The sequence below is a fragment of the Denticeps clupeoides genome, chromosome 3, assembly GCF_900700375.1.
Source record: "Denticeps clupeoides chromosome 3, fDenClu1.1, whole genome shotgun sequence".
In the NCBI taxonomy this organism is placed as follows: Eukaryota; Metazoa; Chordata; class Actinopteri; order Clupeiformes; family Denticipitidae; genus Denticeps; species Denticeps clupeoides.
In genome coordinates, this window is record NC_041709.1 from 23601940 (window position 1) to 23619400 (window position 17461).

General features: G+C 45.7%; 1 protein-coding gene across 1 annotated transcript; it reads right to left on the minus strand.

Annotated features, from left to right (window-relative positions):
* Positions 1-493: 493 nt before the first annotated feature.
* On the minus strand, positions 494-2878 carry fdx2 (ferredoxin 2). Its single transcript, XM_028973901.1, has 5 exons — positions 2732-2878; positions 2596-2650; positions 2414-2520; positions 2221-2308; positions 494-2149 (listed from the first exon to the last, which is right to left on the minus strand). The coding sequence occupies exons 1-5, from the start codon at positions 2871-2873 to the stop codon at positions 1993-1995; spliced, it is 549 nt and encodes a 182-aa protein (XP_028829734.1). The 5' UTR covers positions 2874-2878; the 3' UTR covers positions 494-1992.
* Positions 2879-17461: the final 14583 nt, after the last annotated feature.

Here is a 17461-nt window from a genome sequence, read left to right on the forward strand (position 1 = left end):
TTTGAACCGGTGTCTTCTGGTTCACAGGCGAGTGTGTTACCCGCTAGGCTACTACCACCCAGTCCACCCCACCTCCCACCCACACAAACACAGAGTCTATAAATGGACGCAAATGTTCGGCAAATTAAAGGCCACACACAGACACACACCGTCCTGACCTCAGTTAGTTTGCTCTGGACCCGATGTGTTGTGTGGGTGAAGTGGAGCTTCTCACGCTCTTCTCCATCCACAGGTTGACGCAGTCCAGGACAGTGACGCTCGTGTGTGGATTTTAATAAAAATACTGCACCAAAGTCATTTTTCAGGTGTGCTGACAATATTAGCTGATGACACTTGTCTGAACTTGTTAAAGATAAACTTCACCTTGTCGGGTTTAACGGAAATGTTTTATTTATTAGAAAATCAATCATTTCGGAATGTGTCTTCTGCAAGGACTGGTGGTCAGACTCTGGATAAAGATGTTCCATTGTAAAAAAAAATTCAAACGCTGTAATTCCATCTCAAAATTCGGTACCTTTATTGAATCCTTTCACACTGAAAGTGACTGTACATTTTCTAAATGTCATATGCTGTGCGTGTTTTGTACACTTTTTAAAGCGCTGGGGTCACTGAAGCCACCTCAGATCCAGTGCCCACCTACTTCCATCTCCAGCAGCTTTTATTTCTGTAGATGGAGAGCAGCTTCTTGAAGTTAGACCCGTGTTGCCTTGCTGAGTCACTTCTTGGATGTAGATTGTGTTGGAACAGCGTCTTATTGCCGTTCCTCAACATGAAGGTGGGAATCCAGACATAATCAGGGAGCAACAGCTTATCAATCATTGCGGACACCAGGAAGGACCACATGTTCCTGACTTGGGTTAACTAATACTGATCAGGGGTCAGTTCCAATCCACGGATTAAGATTAGTCCTAGACTAAACATTGGTCCAGGACTAGATTTATTCCATGAACTTGAAACTGGCCCAACACGGTCGACAAGGTGCAGAGGAATGTGTGCAAAACATGGAGACCGTTACCATCCAACACAACATGGACGTCTCCAGGTTAGCTCCACACCTTCTACAGATCGAGCACTCCTGTTCGAGAATTATGATGCTGAGCCTAGTGATAGTAGTCAAGTTCAGGCCATCTTTTGTTCCATCTGGCTCCATCTTCCCACAGGTCGTACCATGTGCTTGCCGGAGACCTGGCTTCCCATGTTCATCAGCATTCTGGCATGAGGATTAGAAGTTCAGAACATCAGAACTACTGCTGTGGACCTGTGCGACCTGCTGGTCCCACAATACGCTGCATTCTCCATTATTCCTGTTTCCTATGACATCAATGCGGTTCGGACCTAATTAGGCACTCATGGTGACGAACGGTGTTGAGCCGTGTTCATTCCTTGTGTGGTGGTCATATTTTTGCTGGTACTCAATTTGATTCAACATAAGGTTCATTTTTATAATCATCAGCACAATTTTTCTTCTGGTAAACGCTGGAACGGGTGCAACAAACAAACGGCACTCAAAAAAGATGAAAATTGTGCTGATCTGGCACTGGGGAGACGAGACAAGACCAGCTTCACTCTGGTGCTTCTGCTGAACTAGGAATGGTCCTGACTAGTGGAACGTTCTCGCCAGAAGCACCAAAGCAACCTGGGGATCAATCAGCTTTCCTTGGTCGGCGCCGCGTCTTGACAGCACAGTAGTACAGTATGTGAGGAAACGTGGACTTGGGGTAAAGGGACACACTACGAATGCACTTCCCAAGAATCTCTTTCAAATAAAAGTTGTCTTCTGAAGTTGAAATCCTGATAAACCTGAAATGTGTACATGTGGTGGACGTAATTTTACCACAAGCAGTTAACGGTCGTGTTTTAATTAACATAACGCGGCCCGCCACAGTGCTTCGCCTTCAACAAAACACTTGAAGGCCTTTAAGCACCTCCCTGGCCCCGTCCTTCCTAAAGGCCCAGCCTGACCCGCTCCACCCCAGTAGAGTCACGTCTCCCTCAGTGGGGCTTGGGAACGTGGCCGTCCACGTAGAAGTTCCTGGTGACCTTGGGGAGGGTGAACTCCACGCCGTCCAGCTCCCGGGTCAGGATGATCTGACAGCCCAGGCGGGAGTTCTCCTGCAGCCGGGGGGCCATGTCCAGCATGTCGTCCTCCCTGCATCAGATCAGTAAATTTTTTTTAAATTTACACCAAACACCGTCCAACCAGAAATGTTGAACTCTTACCTCTCGTCAGGCTCTGGAAGCTTGTCATAGTGTCCATCACTCACGTAGACGTGACACGTGGAGCAGGCCAGGGACGCATCGCAGGCTCCTGGGAACACACACACCCCGCGATAAATGGCATAAATGATACTGTACACGCGTGGTGTAACCGCGCTGTAACACGGTGATACGAACACCACCCACAGCCCCTCACCTTCCAGGTCAATGCCGTGCTTGTGAGCCAGATACAGAACGTTGTCACCAACTTTGGCCTTGACTGGTATCCTGTTTCCACAGCGGTCTACGTACACCACGTTCACGCTGAGGGGAGGAGAACAAAGAGGGAACTGGATCTAGAAGTGCATCTGCACAGAAGCTCTTCATCACTCAACTCACAACTCATCGTCCAGCTCTTCTGGATCCGGCTTCTCGCTTCGCTCCTGGACTCGATCTGTAGACACACGGTCGTTCACTAAATAAGGTCCCACACCGGCGATTAATCGGCTACAAGAGATCGGTGTTGGCGACTCACGGCCAGACGTCTGGACGTTCCTGTTCTGGGCCCGGAACTGGTTCGCGCTCCGCCTTTTAGCCGCGGCGACGCTGCAGACGCCGCAGTCGGACAGCCGCAATGTCAGAGCAGCGCTCCGACGCAGCGCAGCGGAGGCCGCCATGACACTGTGGTGGTCACGTGACTCAAGGCGGCCAATAGGAGCGCAGGAAGGAAAATCGACGTCGTGCGCAGTGCCAAAAAATTCAAGAAATTAACTCACGAAACTATTACTGATTACTGATATTACAGAGAAAAATACTTAATACATGAATACATGATTAATGTTATTGTGCTTAAACTTCAAAGGTAGGAAAGATAGGAAGATAAGAAACCCCGCTGAACCTTTATTTGTTGCTGAACAAAATTGCTCAATATACGCACATGAAAAAAACTGATAAACATACAAATATAGATGTAAATCAAAAAAATATTTTGAAATAAATGTGAACACGCAGCACTACATACATTTACCAATAGGTGGGGATGTTGCGTTACAAATAAATCTGTAATAGCTTACTTTAATTTATCTTGCATTGCAATTGTTACAGTTTTAAGAGGTTTGCAAAAACATTTTCCTCCTGCTGTATAGCATCAGTATGGAACAGGTCACTATTGATGTGCTGGTAACGTGCCACTGGGCAAATTCCTAATTCCAGAATTCCACACGTCTGAACAGCTGAAGAGAATCCTAAAGTCTGGCCAATTTTTTTGAAGTTTGAAAAAAAACTGTCTAAAAATTTGTCACGGAAAATTTCATAACATTGCAAAAACATAGTAGGGGGGTAGATCCGGCCCTAGGCAAGAATTTAGAAGGTGGCCCCAGAACGCAGCCAGAGCGCCACGTTTTACGCCGTCCTGGGTGACACTTGACGGCGTGTTCAGTTTACGGCACCCGAACTGCAAGAAAACTACATTAAAAAACAACAGTCAGTCCTACACAAGGACGTTCTTTTACGCCGTTTTCTTGCAACACCATGCCTACTGATTCTGGATAGGTTTTGCTAAGCAGGCAAATTCATGTGGGCTTGTTCTTTTCATATTAAGACACAGTAATACCAAGAAACCCTGGATGGATGGCGCTCTTAGCATTTGCTTGTATTGCCTATGCCATGTTCCGGATGCCATGTTCCGGCCCTGGTTGTGAGGGTAATGCCACTGCACAGACTTCCCCTTCAAGTTTGACAACACAGCAAAAGTGGTCTTGGCAGTTTAAACCGTAATTCCATGCCTGTTCTCCATGGCGACTCTTACCAGTATAAATGTAACATCCTTTTTTGAAAGTGTTCCCAGTTGGCAATGTTGATGTAAAGGTGGCGAGAAGGTGACACTGAGTACTTAATTGGACTGTATTGCTATTCAACTGATTGACTGGTTGATTGATTTATGTTGCTGTAATTTCAGGTGTGAGGGAGAAAGTTTGATTGGCAGGTTCAGTCACAACTGCCACAGCGTACGGGCAGCCCTATTTTTTACCAGTAAGAACAGTCATTTGGTATTATGGTAAATGCTAAAAGCCATCTGGGTAAAGAGCTTGTCAGGAAATCCACTTTCAGAGGCCAAATTTTGGGTGTGGGCGGGGCCTCAGGTGTCAGTCTCTGCCTCTCATTTCCTCCGTGTGAAACCACACTCCACCTCTTCCTTCTGCAGAAGAGTTTATCTTTCTGTCTACACACACACACACACACACACACACACTGAGCAGCCGTCGCGCTCCATTAGCAAACCTTGGAGGCGGCTGAACCATTTAGGAGGCACCACCCCCTAGCTTCTTCCTGCCAGGACTTCACATGGACCAGTGTTCCAAATCTTGGCCCTTTTGAGTCTTGATGTAGGCCCTGATAGACAGTAGCTGCAAAGTGGGCAGAGTGCCTGTGTTCACCACTGAAAGATCTCAGAACATAAAACACAAGACAGAATTGCGTGTGTGTGTGTGTGTTGTATAAGTTATATAGGTCCTGTTGTAGGAGTGTGTGTATACATATATGTTGCAGATGGGCTGATTTTGCTTTCATAATTAAATATGTCCAGGACAAGTCTGCTCAGAACTGCAGAACCGGTGATGCCTTGAAGCCATAATGGATTGCAGTGGGTCAGCCCTTTCTTTCTTGATGCATTTGAGGCCAAGCTATAAACAAGAAAAACTGGTTAACACATGTGGGGCTCAGAATTTCTTCAAAGGGTGGTGATGCAAAGAGAAAGTTGGGGTATTTTGTTGCATTTGCATCTTCCTTGTTTGATCACAATCAAGTCAAGATGAAAGTCTGATGGCCATAACGCTGCAGTGTGGACAGGCCATCTCCAGTTACAGACCTCTGATCCCTACACTGGGAATGATTTAAGTGACATTTTTGCTGAAAGGAAGCGTTCTCACCAGGACCAGGGCTGAATGAGGGGGATGGAGCAGGTCAAGGCACGAGGGGGCATGTTCAGACAAGCTGGAAAGCCCCACAAGATGAAGAAAAAGTGCCAACCACAAGGTCAACCACGTGTTTCTTTTCACGTCCGCCCACAAGTGCAAGCCAAACAAGCATGGCATAAACATCTCCCATTCGTTCTAATGTTAATTGCAACTTTGGAAATAGGTATTTGCCACTTCAAACTATTTGTGGTTAACACTATGCACCATGGCAGAATTTTCATTTCTAAGTAAGATGTGTGGGTGTGTAAATATGTGTGACTTTCTCATTGAGCTGCAGAGTAATGAATGATCAACTGACGTTTTCCTCTTCCCATGGTATTTACCCACCCACACAATGGAAAGGTAGAGACCTGGTTTCCTTCAGCTCTATCTTCTTCTCACACTAGTTATCGTAAGAGCCTCCTGTTTTATTTGCTGAATGCCTCCTATGCTCCTGTCATTGTGGCTTGTTTTTGTTCTTTTTGAAGACCAGACACTGTTGGATCTGATTTGATGACTTCTGTCAGGTCTCTTCCTCCACATCATCACAGATTTTATTACTGCAAACAGCCTTACAGTTTCTCTTATTTTATAATGCAGAACTAATCTTGCAAAATACAAATCACACGTTCCATCACAGTAGAACATAACTTACAAGGAATTGTGTTGCAAAAAATTGTTGACGTGCATTGCAAGGGTCGTAACTTGCATATATAAGTAGTCTCCCACTACAAATGCACATTGGAACCTTTGCAGAGTTCCACACCTACACACACACACCTTCATGTTTACATTCACTATAGAACATACAAATTGCATACTGGATCAGATTTGTGTTAGTATCCCACAATCCCCCTTGTGTTGTGTCTGGATGTGCCTGATCGTAGTTACGGTCTACGGTTCCCGTCTTATCACCAGCAGGGAATGATAAGGCTGAGCTCAGGACTCGGCGTGTTCTCAGTGCTGTGTCTAAAGAGCTCACTCTGATGCTGCCCTCAGATACTCATGTCTGTGGATGTCTGAGGAGCCTTTGTGTACTGGGATATCTGGTGTGGCTGCGGCAAATTACAGATTCCAGATGTGAACCTAAAACGCAGAATAAACTGCACAATGCTCTACTAATGAGCTTTCAGTGTGTGGTACTAAAACCGAAGGACCTTCACCTCAGAAGTATAAAGATGATGAAGACGACTGGAAGTGCCAGGTTTCTCTCCAACAAACCCACAGTGACTGGGTTGTTTCTCATGTGTTTGTAACCAGCTCCAGACCTTAAGCCAAATGCACTAGTTTGAAAATGTTTTTTTTTTTTCTTCGATGAAACTGGCTTTAGACATTTTCTCTCTTTTGTTAGTCTTGTCTTAGCTGTTGTTAGTCCTGCTTTTCACTCCCATCAGCGGGAAAATTAGGCTTTTTGGAGAAACGTTTTTGCCACCATCCTGCTTCATGTATATTCCATTCACATCATCCTTCAAATGTTTGAGGCCAAACTTCAGTCAACCCCCTAAAATAACAGCAGTGATTGTCATTTGATCCCGAACAGGGGAATATAAATGGAAAAGTGAAGACCGAAAACAAAGATTTCCTGTTGCCAGAAAAGTCCAGCTCCTTTTGGAGATCTTTTACCTCTCAGTGGGCTTGAAGCAGACCCCAAAAAGATTAGGGCCAGACAGATTTATGGCAGGGAGGCAGGACCTCTAAGTTACAGGTCGGAATATGCGGAAACCAAAGTAATCCCTCACAGACTGAACTTAAGTGGACAGACGACAATTTTTTTTAAACCAAGGGTGCCCCAGATAACAAGAAATGCCATGACATATTTGCAGATAACATGCTTTGTTGGTTTTATCAACTCATATTAGCTCAGCAGCTGTAGGCTTTAACTGTTATATGTAAGACAATGTATTGAAACTTTTTTAAAACGACAAAGACATATAGGAAAGATCATACATTGTATTCCTTTCAAAAAGTTGAATATGAACGTCAGAGTCTTTAATTCTGCTTGTGTAAAGTATGCATGACATTCTCCATGTTCTTTTGCTAAATGGGTTAGCCACATTGAACGACATGAAGGTGCTAAGATTCCTTCTGTGCAGGGAAGAATTTGGTGAGTCGAAGCACAGACTTGGCATGGGGGGGGGTCAGAAGGGAACCGTCGGTAAGAGCTCGTCTCCAGCCCAGCATTCCTTCCTGAGCTCCAGCACGGGGTTGTGGCCCAGAGAACACATTGACTGCTGCTGGAGGAAACCATCGCGCTCACACCACACAAGACCTGGGATCGGGGTCAGGGGTCACTCGTCTGCGGGGGTCTGAGCAGAGTGTCAACGCTCTCCAGAAAAATCTGATTGCTCAAGTATTCCTCCCTTCCATCCCCCTTATCAGTGACACAAACCATGCAGGCCCATACAAACACACAGTCTGCATATCTCCTCAGTATCTCCTATAGAACAATGTTGGATTTTCAGTCTCACAGATTATCTAGCACCTTGGTTTTACTTCGCTGTTTGCTCCTTGTGTTCAGGGTGAATTTGTCATGATGCTTCATAGCCCTAAGTAAGTTAAACGACATGATCATTCCTCAGATATGTGCCGATTGCAAATATCATGTACTGTTAAAAGTCTACATTCTTTGGATAAAGGTGCAAAAAGTAAAAGCAATACCGAACTAGAGGAAAGTCCCAGAGTCTTCCTTTTTTTGGTTTTATGTCTCTTTCTCTCCCTTTTTTGCCCTTTTCCCTGCTTTCCCGTTTCAAGGATCCATTTGGCGCCAGCATGACTTTTTTTGGCTTGCTGTAAGGGATTTTGTAATCCCCCCAAGGCCACTGACATAATATTTGAAGAACAACACTAGTGAGCACATGAGGAACAGTCAACGGGAACGAAAGAACCCATCATGTTCTCTGAACAGCTCTGCTCCCTACAAACACATGGACCTGAAACACAATAGCCGGTGTGTGGTAATGAGTGTTTGTGGGTGGGAAGTTGAAACCGCAGTGCCGTGAAAGTGCTGCCTGGCCATAGATAACAGCAGTGGTTCAGCGCTGCAGGGCCGATATGTGAACAGAGGTTGGGGGGGCAGGGGTCGTTGTGCAGCAGCGTGGTATCTGCACATCCGCCACACCCACATTGCCCACATCAGCCTCGGCCTCTCAGATTGTGAGCTACGGTCGGGGTTTCCTGTTAGCAATTTACAGCGATGTAGCTGTGCTGTGGCATCGTTTGGCTAAAGCGCATTGTAGTGTTCTGACGCTAGCACACACTCACGCTTCAGAACAGGCACTCTGCACACATGCATTTCAATGAGCATGTTGAGTAGAGAACAGAAGCTGTGCCCCATATTGGTTGTTGTAGACCAGCATGCATTGTGGTTGTGGATAAAATCAGACTGACCAACTAGGCATGAACACAGCGATGTGCCACGTAAAGAGTCCTGAAATGGAATCGGTGGGAACGCCTCCTGGACATTTACTGGACATTCACGCTGACTGTCTCCCACCACAACACTCTCTAGCAGACATACACTGAGCCTTCAGGGAACATTGCCATTTACTCCCAGATAATGTTTAGAATGTCCCATTTTGGTCCCACCACCACAAAATAATGGTAAAGTTGATTGTTTACTTAATAATGACTACCAAGAGAGTACCCAGCATGCCCTGCATGATGGCACATGGACTTCCCTGGTGGGAATTGGTGGGTTTTAGTTTTGGTGGGTTCTTAGTTTAGGTGATGTGCATGCAGGTTCATCCATTATGGGCGAGTATTAGTGTAGTTGGTGTGTTTGTGGCTCTCAGGCCGTGGTGGTAGAGTGTTGGCTCCACCCAGTCAATGAACCTCATCTGGGAAATTTGTGCCCCCAATGGACTTTTACATGTTTTTTACATGAATTTGAAAGATGGTTTGTGTGGACTTTGTCAGAAGAGCCATGTACGGCTCTTCCTGCACTGTTTTATGCTTCTTCTCAGTCTGTGAAGATCAGCCAATCTGATTCCTGACAACCTGACCCCATTTTTTTCAGAAGAGGGGCGCCCACCCACAGATTACACAGTCAAATATTCTGCACATCAAACATGAAAAAATCTGAATTCCTGTCATGGAAAAATGTAGACTGAACACCTACAGCATTCATGTATTTATTTAATTTACTTACACACACAGCATGTATTTAACCACGCACACGAGTGTGCACTGCTGACAAACCACGCACGCACATAAAGAAACGCTGCACACCCACACAACTACTTTCACTTTGACTCACACATGACAGCAGTTATACCAGCACACACCCACACATGCTCACAGACAACATCTCTGCACCACCTTCCAGCGCAGATTGCAGCAGATTTTGTCAATCACACACACAGTGCAACACCTCGTCTGAGACCCCTCCCACAAAGATGTCCACTTGGGACGCCAACGACACTACCGCACGCATGCACCATCGTACTCCACTCGTTACTCGTTGTGGCCTAGCAGTTTAGGAAGCGGCCCCGTAAAGAAAGTTGCCGGTTCGAATCCCGATCCGCCAAGGTGCGACTGAGGTGCCACTGAGTATAGCACCGTCCCCACACACTGCTCCCCGGGTGCCTGTCATGGCTGCTCACTGCTCACTTAGGGTGATGGTTAAATGCAGAGGACAAATTTCACTGTGTGCACCGTGTGCTGTGCTGCTGTGTATCACAAGTGACGATCACTTCACTTACTGCGCAGATTAAAAATACTTTGATGGGAAGAAAGTTTGCCTGCTGTCGCAATTCTTTTTCATTGCTTTTACAATATTAGACCCCCAGACAACAGGTTGCTGTGAAATCATGACCTCAGGTGAGTTGTTTTGTTGACAGGGACACAACTTTTCCTCCAGCCCTCAGGTGGGGATGGAAATTAGGGGTTGCTGGTTTTATGTGTTTTTTTCCCTCGCCACTTGGCATGAAAAGCTCTGTCACCACAGCAAAAATATAGAGAGGAAAACACACCTGCTCTGGCACTGAAACAAACCAGGTGGACTAGGTGAGACCACAGGTGTGCATGATGTCGAGATGGTATCTTAGAACCCATGTAGCATCAGATGACTAAACCTCATTCCTAGACAGGCACGTGGAGAGAAATTATCTCCAGTTATCCCCCTAATTAAACTTGTTCCTGCGCTCCATAGTCTCCATGGGCCCCCCAAGGGCCTGGTGATGAAGTGGGGACTTTTGACATAAAATAAAACATTCAAGGTGACTTTTTAATTAAACCGCCAGCCCGAGTGTGCATGAAGCAGCTTCGAATCTCTGTGATGAACCAATGTTTGTGTAAACTGTGGGTGAAGCTTACATTCCTGCACTGGGAGACGTGCAATTATCATACTACTGCACCTCCAACCTCAGAATGCTCATATTACAAAGCCTTCAAAGAGAGAATCCACTCTGGTTTTCATCACCAGATTGATCTTTCAGGCAGAACTTTGAGAAATTCACGCCTGAAGTTTCTCTGAGAACTTGGTTTTCCAGGTTCTTGTCCATTCCCTCTCATATTATTCCTTGACTACTTGGAATGTGATTAGCCACAACAGCTGTTGATGCGTGTACTCCATCAGACCTCTGAAGACATGCTCCGGCATCTGGTTGTTCTGTACGATGTGAAGTGCTGCCACCATGGATCAAACTTATTCCTCCAGCACATCCCATAGACTGGACTGAAATCTGGAGATCTCTAGAACCTCACAGCATCACACGTCCCATCCCAGTCCAAGGCCAGCAGTCAAAAAGATGAATACATTTGTCATAATTGCTGAGCCCACAGGAAAGTGTCTCCAGCAGGCCAGTAAACAGTGAGACCACAATATTAGATCGATTTCATGGACTGCACTGAATTCGCATCATTTGTGGGAAACATATCAGTCTCCTCTAAACCATCAGATTCAAGAGGGCTCTGAAAGAAACGACTTTTCATTGCCCGGTGTGGAAGAAGATTTTGACTAGCCAATTAGTGTTCATTGTTCATTGAGTCCTACTATGGAAGAGTGACGGCGTGGCAGCTGAATGGGTCTGTCTTGACATGTTGGAAATAGCTTGATTTCACTTGTAGTCAGTAAAGCATTTCTGTTCTGGTTTTAGAGTAGAATACAACAGAATAGAATGCTATTTGTAACACCAGAGACTTTCATCTGGTTCCGGCTCTGGTTTAAAAACCTGTAGACCTGACATCATGCCAGAGCTGCAGACATGTGACTCACATGTCTGTTCTCACCATTGGAAGAAACATCACGCTACTTCTTCAGCACTGGATCCAGCAGGGTCAACCACACACTCTTCATCTGGTCCTTCAGGTCACGCAGGGCCATGCAGAAGATATAAATCCAGCGGGTGTCTGGAGGTGGATCTACTATCACATCCCCAGATCAGCTTCAGCTTCATGTTGTGCGTTTCCTTCCACTGAGACCCTCACTCTGTGGAGACCCTCACAGGCTGTGTGTGTGGTCAAGCAACCTTAGTAGCTGAAATGAGCCCAATACCTCTGGAGCCTCTGCAAGAACCCCACCCATAAACCGCAAACCACTCACAATCCCCAAATCCATGTCCCAGTGCCCAGAAACAGGCTTGAAATGGTGCCCCACCCAGTCCCTGCCGCCTTCACAACTGCTCCACGAGTCGGGGGTTTCCTTAGTTTAATGGAAGTTGGTTTCTTCCCCCCAAGAACCCAGAAAAATTTGGACCAGAGAACAGAGAAAAGACAAAGAGTGAGAGAGGAAGACCCTCCAGGGGCCGACCTGCGGTTTCTCTGAATGACTCCAGCCAACCTGGGGGGTCGAGTGCATCTAGTGGGAATGAAGTCTGAACAGACCAGGCATGGCAGCACATTTTATGTGTGTGTGGAGAAGTTATCATTATTTTGCACCCTCCACCACCACCATCCTTCAGTTCTTACAGTCGGGATGAAATAGATGCATAATGTCCATAATTCCATCATCTGTTGCTTGTTTGATGTTTTTGTTTCATCAGTCCATAGAACACAAACTCCCAGTATTTAGACTGACGTAATTCACGATGATGGCGGTGCGCACTGACGCAGCCCCCCGCAGCCTGGATTACCTCCCGAACAAAGAGACGATATTGGTGCAGATGGGACAGGAAGTAGAAGGACTCCCCGAACATTCTACTACTGCCCAGACTGTTTGCTGCATTCATGTGGACACTGAACCTTACTTTTTGTGTTGGCTGTTTATGTTCGTAACGTCACACACCTTGATTTTGGTTGATTTGATTTTGTTCACACATGACTGCAAACCCATACATGATTCAAAAATCATTGTTAAGTTTGCAGATGATACAGCTGTGATTGGTCTCATCTCCAACAACAACAAGATGTCTTACAGGGAAGAGGCAGGGAACCTGAAGGCCAAGAAGGGCCTACAGAGGCTCTCTTTCCTGAGGACACTGAAGAAGGCTCAACTACCCCAGAAACTGCTCACCAAACTGTGTACAGGTGCACAGTAGAGTCCGTCATCACATACTGCATAACAGCATAGTGCTCAGAGAACAGGAAGAACCTCGATCATAAAGACGGGACCCGACTCCAAACTCTGGAGGAAATCCACTACAGGAGTGCTACAGAACCTCCCGGTTCGGCAACAGTTCCTACCTCACCGCCATCAAAATGAGTTCCCAGCACACACTCACCTCCTAATTAACATCAGCACTCACTGCACACATATACATGCTGCTACCCTGGACTTGAACATGCACACACACCCTGTCTGTCCTAAATAATAATAATTATTTCATGCTGCGGTAAAAATGGCCGTGCACTTTATTTACTGTCCTACCTCATTCTACGTTTGAGGACAATAACTGTCACGTCACCAGAGAAGTGGAGGACCAAGGCGCAGGTGCTTAAACAAAAAACAGTTTATTGTAATAAAGGACGAACAAACATATAGGGCTCTGCTTGGGAAAAATTAGTGAAGGAAAGGGGGAATGAAGAGGCTCACTTACGGGAACACACGCGACACCAACACTCCAGAGTCACCCCGACTCCATCAAGACTCGTGGGTGAGGTCTGCTGCGGGTCTGCCCTGCGACCCTGCCAGCCCACTGACCACACACAAACATAGTGACGGACAGAACGATAATACCAGACACGGACACTGGTGCAGGTACTCCTTCAAAGGAAGAAAACAAATTTACAATCTGTGTAGTGCAATATCACACATCTTTACTTTTTCAATCATCATCTTATCTGCACTTTAACCCACTGCTTACTTATTCTAGATTGTGTCTCCTACTTATCTTTGTTGAAAACCCCAGTTTAAATGTGCATCTGCTTGTTTACTTGTATAGTGACAATAAAGTGTAGTGACATCTATCTATTTATCTCTTCACTGCTCGTCAGGGGTTTGTAGTTCATAAGAGCAAGTTTATGATTTTACTGATTTGGCTATTTCTACAATTCTCGTATGTACATTGAAGGATGGCCACTGGCCTCTACATCTTATACTCTCAACACAATTTACAATTTCAGTGGGAAACTGACCTACTTTAGTTACGCAGCATATGCAGTTCTGTTGAACACAGATGTGACCTTCTCTGGTTTACAACAAGACTTTTTAGAAGCACTGAGACTCATGGATACAAACCAGAAACCAGTCAGAAGTCAGGAATCACCTCCATATGATAGTACTCAGAATTAGCTATTCAAAGTTTGCAAAGGCAAAATAATATTAACAGCTGATAGGAAAGTTCCAGAAAGCCGGATGAAAATGAAGTTGCACTGTCATTTTAACCATCATCGCTGTGCTGAGGAGCGGTTTTTCATTGCTCTGGTACGTCTTTCAGTTCTTTAAATGAAAATCTTTAACGAAAGGTATAAAAATTGTCATTTACACCGCCAACAATGATGAAGGCATCTGAATATTATGGTAATAACTCAATTAGAATAAACCCGCAAAGTATGCCGCTTACAGTAATTTATTTAAATAAGTATTTCAGTTTGCTTTAATATAAATACATTTTTACCAAATCGAAACAAAGCATTTGATGTGTCATGCATGCATGCACCACAAAAACCAGGCGCCGGATAAAATCGCACATATTTCAGCCAGGCTTCAGAGACGGTAATAGAAACCACAGATGACGTCACTTCTCTCACTTTGCAGCCTCACCACCCAACATGTAGAAATGCACTTCTTGTTGCTAGAGCCATTTTAAGCACTAATGAGGCTGGAGTTTAAAATGCTGATATTCATGGGATTAAAATTCAAAATCCATTTTAGAAGAGAAATAAAAATTGCAAAGAAATCATTGCTGCTTCAGGTTCTCGTTCTTTGGCCATTTGTTTTTAATCTGTAAATGAAATAGATCCAAAATTTATGTGCTGAGAAACATCTGCATCTACACACAAAAGCACGTTGGCTCAACATGACTTGTCCTACAAGACTAAACCAGTCCCATTGATCTCCATCCTATTTAGAGTTTCATGGCCTCCATCCATGGTTTTCATTTGATAAAAAAAAACAATGGATGGAAATAAACAAATCTCCATGATTTCCACTGGTTTCAGCCTTAATATTCGAGATATAGATGTCTGAAACCAGAACCCGCCCACTGGGACCTGCCCTTGTTAAAAAAAGACGTTGCCCAGGGAATATGTCTCCAGGCCTGCATGTAATGGTTTCCCTTCACAATCTTTTCAGATGGTAGACATCCTCACGTCTTCTCCGGCAGCCCTGAGCAGACACAGCTGGAAAACATTAGGGACCACTTAGCAGACATTCCTCCCAGTTGAGACCCTCTGATATGCAGCATACCTCGGCGCATATTAATGGGGACCAAATCCCAGTTTCTGACAGGGTGGCTGCATATGGCGTTAGGAAGTCACATGGGACCAATTTCCTAGATTTAAACAAGGTCTTGGAATGAGTCTGGATTTGCTGGGCTTGGCCCACATCTCAAGATTACCAGTCTCACTGACAAATAACAGCTAAGAAGCAGAACAATGATGCAAGCAGTATGTATCTTTGTTTTGTTTGACCACAAAATATTTCACTCTCATTACATTTAGGTTTTTTTAAAGCAATTCCCAAAGTGCAAAATAAGGTCAGCTTATTAAGTCTTGATGATGTACACAGTTGGGATGGGATTTGAACCGGTGAAAAGTGACATGATCTAGTTCAATTTTTACTCACTTAACCAGCGGACTACAACCAGGCTCGATGGCCAAAAACATGGGAAACAAAGGGGAGAACAGAAACTAGCCCGCAGGCGTGTGGCAGAACTCAAAACAACACTACCAACCAGTTGCAAGGTCCACAAAGAATGTCGCAGCTGCTGATGTGTGGCTCAGTAGTGCCTTATAACAGTGCCCTGATTGGGCACAGGTGAGGCAATGGGGGTTGTGCAGTCAATCCTGACAGAGCACAACCCCCACGGGCTACATCGCCGGAGTCACATCAGTACCATCAGTGGAGGAGGTGGGGCGGTCGGCCCTCCAGTCAGCCCCTTCTGCGTCCGTTGGGACAAGCAGGCCCTTTTCCTGCCTGTCACCAGACAAATGCACACACACACAGACAGCGACAGACAAAAGAGAGGGTCATCTGGTTCCCTCTCTGGGCTCTTTAGGACCTCCTCAGGAGGCACAGTCAGGATCATGGGAGGTGCGATCGAACTCTGCCCTCAGTCTCTCCAGGAAGTCCATTCCATCTGTCTCTTCCCGCTGCCAAAGGGCTACACCCCAGCCCCACGCTGACCCAGTCAGATGCGTGAGGATGGTGGTGATGTTCTCGACGTCTGAGAGGGAGGGAAGAGCAGCAAAGTACACGCCACAGGATGTTAGAAAGGGCTGGCATTTACCTGCTGCTCCGGAGAAGGGTCCAGGCACCATGGGTACTTCCCACCGGGGACTGGGGGGCGTTGCTGGAGATGGTGGTGTGCGTGTGGCATGGAGGGTGGTGCTCTACAGCAGGCGGGGGCGCTGGCGCTGCACTGCCGTTCTTCTGGGGAACTCAAGAGGGGACCATCTAGGGATCGCCTTAAAACAGCACTCTGATTGGGCATAGGTGAGTCCTCAGGTGCAGTCAATCCTGACAACACGTCTCAAGAAAGGACCAGGTTCATCCACACAGCAGGCTGTAAACATTTAGGAACGGAGACCAGTTGTTGGAGTTTTTGGAGAGTTCTTGGATTCTAGCTGGTCAGCAGTCCTGTGTTTTCATTGTTGTATCTTGTATTTCCAAATGTTCTGAGCTGGTGAAAGGTCTGGACCACAGGCAAGACAGTGCAGCACGTTGGATCTTCTTACATGAAGCCATGCTGATAATTGGATGGGAGTATCTGTTGACCTTTATTTTACCTTTCAGCCCTGATTGTGTCTTTCCATATGTGCAACCTGCCAGTTTTCTTGGTTCCTAGAGCTTGTGAACATTATGGTTTAATCTTCACAGGAACTTTGGGATGGCATGGTGATTTCTGGAAGTGCTCCTGGTTCCAGGCAGTGATTTCCATGACACAATGCAGTTTTTCCATGGTTTTTAGTGTGTGTACTTTGGTTGTTTTTGCACATTACACTGTGGTGTTTAAGTGGGTCTATTCAGCTTTAACAATTGCAGCCATGCATAAGTGAATACATTCTCAGAGCTTGCATGCTTTCTGTGTGGGAATGTAGCTTTTCTCTTCACCCAGAAGAATAGTTTCCCTGATGCCTGGCTGTTGCATGTGAACACAGGCAACGTCTCCGCCCTCTTCTGCTTCAGTGGTCGTGATCCAGTCCAAACGCCTGACAAGTATTGCAAAGACAAGTACTGAGCATGTATATTATCAAAGGGGCAGTGTCAATGATCTGTGGAGTCTACAGAGAGATGCATCTCATCTCACTTGCTCCTAAATGTCACTTGTACGTCACTGTACCTAAGCCACGCTCCTAAAGTCGGACAAACAAGGGTTCCCACCCTTGATCACCTGTTCAAATTTAGACACACCCAGAAGGACTTGTGTTCACTAGTTGTAGGTTAACCCCCCCCCCACCCCTGAAGCAAATCAGGTGTTTGGGGTTTGGTTCAGCGGTGTTTCAACACCTCAAGTCCCAGAAGATTAGCACTAATGGCATTAGGTTGGCATGGGAACGAGCAACGGATCAAAATGACTACGTGGTTTTGTCTGAAGCGTGTGGGAACGGGGTGTTGCTGCTTTTCTGGTGCTGGCTGTCGCCTCGGGCTTCGCTAGATGTTGCATGCACAGTCATGCTAAATGCTTTGGACCGAACCGGCTTGTCCAGTTCATGTCTGAAAAAAATTATATTATTATATATGTTGCTGCACCCTGCAAACCAAATAAGCCTGG